At 42.4% G+C, this 4,242-nt stretch overlaps 1 protein-coding gene across 1 annotated transcript in view; it reads left to right on the top strand.

The window, feature by feature from the left end:
* The window catches only part of LOC131890011 (E3 ubiquitin-protein ligase SH3RF3-like), a gene marked incomplete at its 5' end in the record, with an annotated part of 1,986 nt that extends 510 nt beyond the window's left edge, over positions 1 to 1,476 (top strand). Inside the window, 1 exon segment of the mRNA XM_059239266.1 lies at positions 688 to 1,476. Within this exon segment, the coding sequence (XP_059095249.1) occupies positions 688 to 1,068 (381 nt within the window).
* Positions 1,477 to 4,242: the final 2,766 nt, after the last annotated feature.

Below are 4,242 nucleotides of genomic sequence, written 5' to 3'. Positions count from 1 at the left end.
GTACGGAATGACTCCGCTAGGGCCTAGTGGGCCTAGTGCGTACAAAATAATAAAACATTAGTAAAGAAGTTCACTCTTGAAGTCCTGGCAGTTTAACAACGCTGAACTTAATTGAATATTGATCAAATATTTGTAAACAAGGAAATATCCAGATATTTCAATCAAATAAGCCAACCAACACAAAAAGATCAATTCGAGCCCATCACTACCCTGGAGCTGGCCATCTGGTCACCTTTCTGACAGCTGACATGTGATCCTATCATTGAAGATAAAACAATAAAAACCTGTTTGTTATGGTTTTCCACTGCAGCCAAATGGGTAATCATGTAACAGAGCCGCTCCAGCCCATCGAAGACAGCGCCTCTACAAGCAGAAACCATACTTTTAAAGACAGCCGTTCAGCTGTCTACCATTCGCCCTAAAAACTGGTCGGCCTGATTGACTGACTGGCAACGAACTTTCTGGGCCTTTCTTCCTCTATGACGCTGTGACCGTACCATCGTATTCCATGAGCAGGACCACACCAGTGCTGCCAGATGGCGATTTGGCCCGCCAGATTTTGCTACTTTAGGCGTTTTTTGACCCAAATATCAAGGAAATTGGCAAGTTTTTCCTAAGCTTTGAGGATGCTTTGCAAGAATGTAAGTTGTGCCTTGGTAATTTTATATCATTGCACCTTCAGTTTCNGATTTGACTCACGATACGGGGGCGAACTTCTTCGCCACCACGTCCACCATCGTACCGCCCAATGTGACGACACATTGGGCGTTTCCCAAAGCGTCAAGCGACACGGCTCTAAGTAGTCAATCAGGTGCACCACCGCCTGGATCCAAACCAGAAAGTACGCCCAAGCGCCACGCCCCTTTACCCCCTCCACCCAGCACACCCAAAGAGCGCTATCGCTGTACGACGGCTTTTCCTGCTAGTTGTCCCTACGAATTGAATCTCAAGGAAGGGGATGTGGTCATCGTGTTCAAAAAGCGAGACGATGGGTGGGCCAAAGGCTCCCTCGACTCCGACTCCAGGAAAGTGGGCTTATTCCCCATGACTTTTGTGCAGAAATTGTAAACTTAAGATATCTTCTAACTCCCCAAGTGATACTCCCTCATTCAACATTAGCAATTGAACCATGCCTGCACAATATAGCAAGCCTTAAAAGACCCGTGTACGATCCCGTGTCGACGACGTCAAATTTCAATGAATCCATTTGGTGCTTGGTGGGAATCTCTTTCAACTCGTTATTCTCTCCAATATCGTTTCTTCCTCACATCCCCCTTCCTTTCACCCGATGATAGGAGAACGAGATCGTCAATCATTCGGTACAGTAACACTTGGGACAAGCTTAGGTACAGTGCACAAGTACGGTCGCATTCACAACCTGTTGCCACTCTTTGACTAAAAGATTTATATCCTTTTTGTAAAAAAAGACCTATCAATATCTAATCCGAATTACAAACTTGGACCTTACAGCGTGAACCTTACAGGTTTGAGAAAATTGTTTCTTCATTTACTAATGGTGTTTTTTCAGCTTTTTTGATTGATTAGGCCATTTTCTGCCAAGAAGACCCTGTATATACGAGCTTCACACTAGGATGGAAAACCGAGATTGAATCCGGTTTGAGGATTGAAGGACTAGTGCTCGGGTGATCTTTTGATGTATGCGTCTTTTTGTTCGACTTGAGTACAGTGAAAGACTCGAGTCCTCCGCTGGACTCAAGTTTTTTACCGAACTCGCCCAAGCACTACTCCAACTTCTATCCTCTAACCGGGTTCAATCTCGGTTTTCCATCTTAGTGTAAAGACCCCCTTACACTAACCCGCCTTGATCGTCATCAAACCCCGGCACCGGAAGTTTCCAATCTAGCAGTGTGTTCCGAAAGTTAGGACATGGACAAAAATTCCAATATATAAGAAGGCTTTGTTCAGAGTTGCAAATTAGCACAAAGGCAGCTCGAATCCAGTAATTGTGGCTAACCTCCAAAAAAAGTAACTAAGGGCAAGATTAAGGCTCCATCGAAAATGACCACTTACAAACTGAGAGTAAGGTGGTTCAGGAGGTAAGGTCGGATCCGAAGGCTTTTTTCTCTTATGCAAACTCTTAGAGAAAGATGAAACACCCTGTTGGGCCTTTTGAGGTTGATGGGGAAGCCATTAGCAATGTAGAGGCTATGGCTAACATGCTTGGAAATCAGTTCTCTAGTGTGTTTTTTGGTTTGTTTTTTTCACGGGCTTTTCTAACCGCTACAGGGAATTTAATCCCCAGTAGTATTAAAATGAAAGTTCGTCTATTTCGTCTTTTTATTACCTTTCTATAGTTATATGATATTTGGTCCACCAACGAATTTGAGTTGGCAGACCGAGCTAGTCCTTGAATGTAGGGTTGATCTGGAATGCTATCTAAAAATTTGTCCAAGTCTGACTTGAAAGATTTCTACTAGATCAACAAGGCCTACGTATTCCCTACGAATATTAGAGGGAAGCGAATTAAACAATGAAGGAGCCCAAGAAAGAACAGAAGTGGACTTCATTGTTTGAACTAGCCTTGACTCTCGAGGGCTTGAAGGTGCTCTCAAAACGCACATTAAGCCTCTACGGTCAATAGAATTGACCCTAAATCCTGGTTTGGGACAAAGCTCATGAATGCTTTTGAAAACGTACAATATCAGGTACCTTTCGCACCTTCTCTGAACACTGTACAGTCCCAACTTGTTTAGCCTCTCCAAATAGGGGATGTCAAGTAAAGGAAATTCAAGGAAAAATGTGGTCCGGCCCCCTGATTTTGGGCATTTTGGGGAGAGAGAACTAAGACAAACATCACAGTCAACTCGCACCATTCGCCCATTGAATTTTCAATAATTCAGTGATTTTGAGCGAGTTGTGTTACACAACCCTACTAAATGAGCATGTTTGGTGTTAATCAGTGAACGCACTATCAAATTGGCTCAATACCATAATGCTAATTGCCTAGACAAGCATGTAAAATGGAAAAAAATTCAAAACCCAATGCATGCACCGTGCGGTTTGGCTGGGCATGTTGCCTTTGATTTTACTCCATGGAATAACGTCAGTTGTCCATGAACGCGTTTACTTGACTAGCCCTATAGGAGAGATCTCTCATTCCTATGATGTTCCTAGTAAAACGTCTTGGGACTTTTTCGACCTTTTGCAAACCTGCTAAACTCATTGGAGCCCAAATGGGTGAAGCATATTCAAGATGTGGCTGGACAATCGACTTGCACAGAGTTAGCATCGTGATGCTATCTCTGGACTTAAACGTGCGATATATCCGACCACATATTTGAAAAGCCTTACCAACTTTCAACTGGATATGCTCATCGAACTTTCCATTATTTTGAAGGACTGCACATAGATCTTTCATAGATGAGACCTGCTCAATATCTTTACCTCCATTACCTACGAGTGGAGTATTTAAAGGGGGTTGACCCAAATGTCAGTGAGCGGAATTCCACTCCGTTCAGGGCCATATTACTCTCAGTTACCCAAGAGTAGATTCGATCTAAGTCCTTTCCAAGGCTACTGGAATCTTGGCCATTCCTACCAGAAGCTAACTTTGTATCGTCAGCATAAAAAGAGAGACTAGCAGTTATTCTAAGCTTTTGAAGCGGGGCAACGAATATCATAAACAGGAGGGGCTCTAAGATCGAACCCTGGGGAACACCTGACTTGACATCATGTTTGTCACTAAGGGATCCCTCGATCTTAACAATTTGCTGCCTATCATGAATGAAGCTTCTTATCCAATTGAGAACCTCGCCTTGGATCCCAATGCCATGAAGTCTATTTAACAAAAGGCCATGATCTACTTTATTAAAGACCTTAGCAAAATCAAAATAGACAACATCAACTGACTCATGAGTCTTTCCAGTCCCTCAATAACCTGTTATATATGTTCAATAAGTTGGGTAACCGTGATAAAATGTGCTCGGAACCCATACTGACTAAGAGGAAGGACATCATGGACTTCAAGAAGCTCTACAAGTTTGAACTTCGTGATCTTTTCAAACACCTTCGCAATATTCAAAGTGAGAGAAATGGGCCTTTTGTTACTGGGGAGCGACTTATAATAATAATAATCTTTATTGCGACTCTTGGTCATGTCATGGCGTAAAAGTAACTATAAAATAAAATCTGATGTATATACATTATACAAAATGGTAAAACAAGAAGAATGTCAAAAAGGTAAAGGCAATAAAATAGTTGACTAGAAAGTGATATCACAAT

This window comes from Tigriopus californicus, chromosome 11, assembly GCF_007210705.1.
Source record: "Tigriopus californicus strain San Diego chromosome 11, Tcal_SD_v2.1, whole genome shotgun sequence".
NCBI classification, from domain to species: domain Eukaryota; kingdom Metazoa; phylum Arthropoda; class Copepoda; order Harpacticoida; family Harpacticidae; genus Tigriopus; species Tigriopus californicus.
This window is presented reverse-complemented; position numbering and strand designations above follow the sequence as displayed.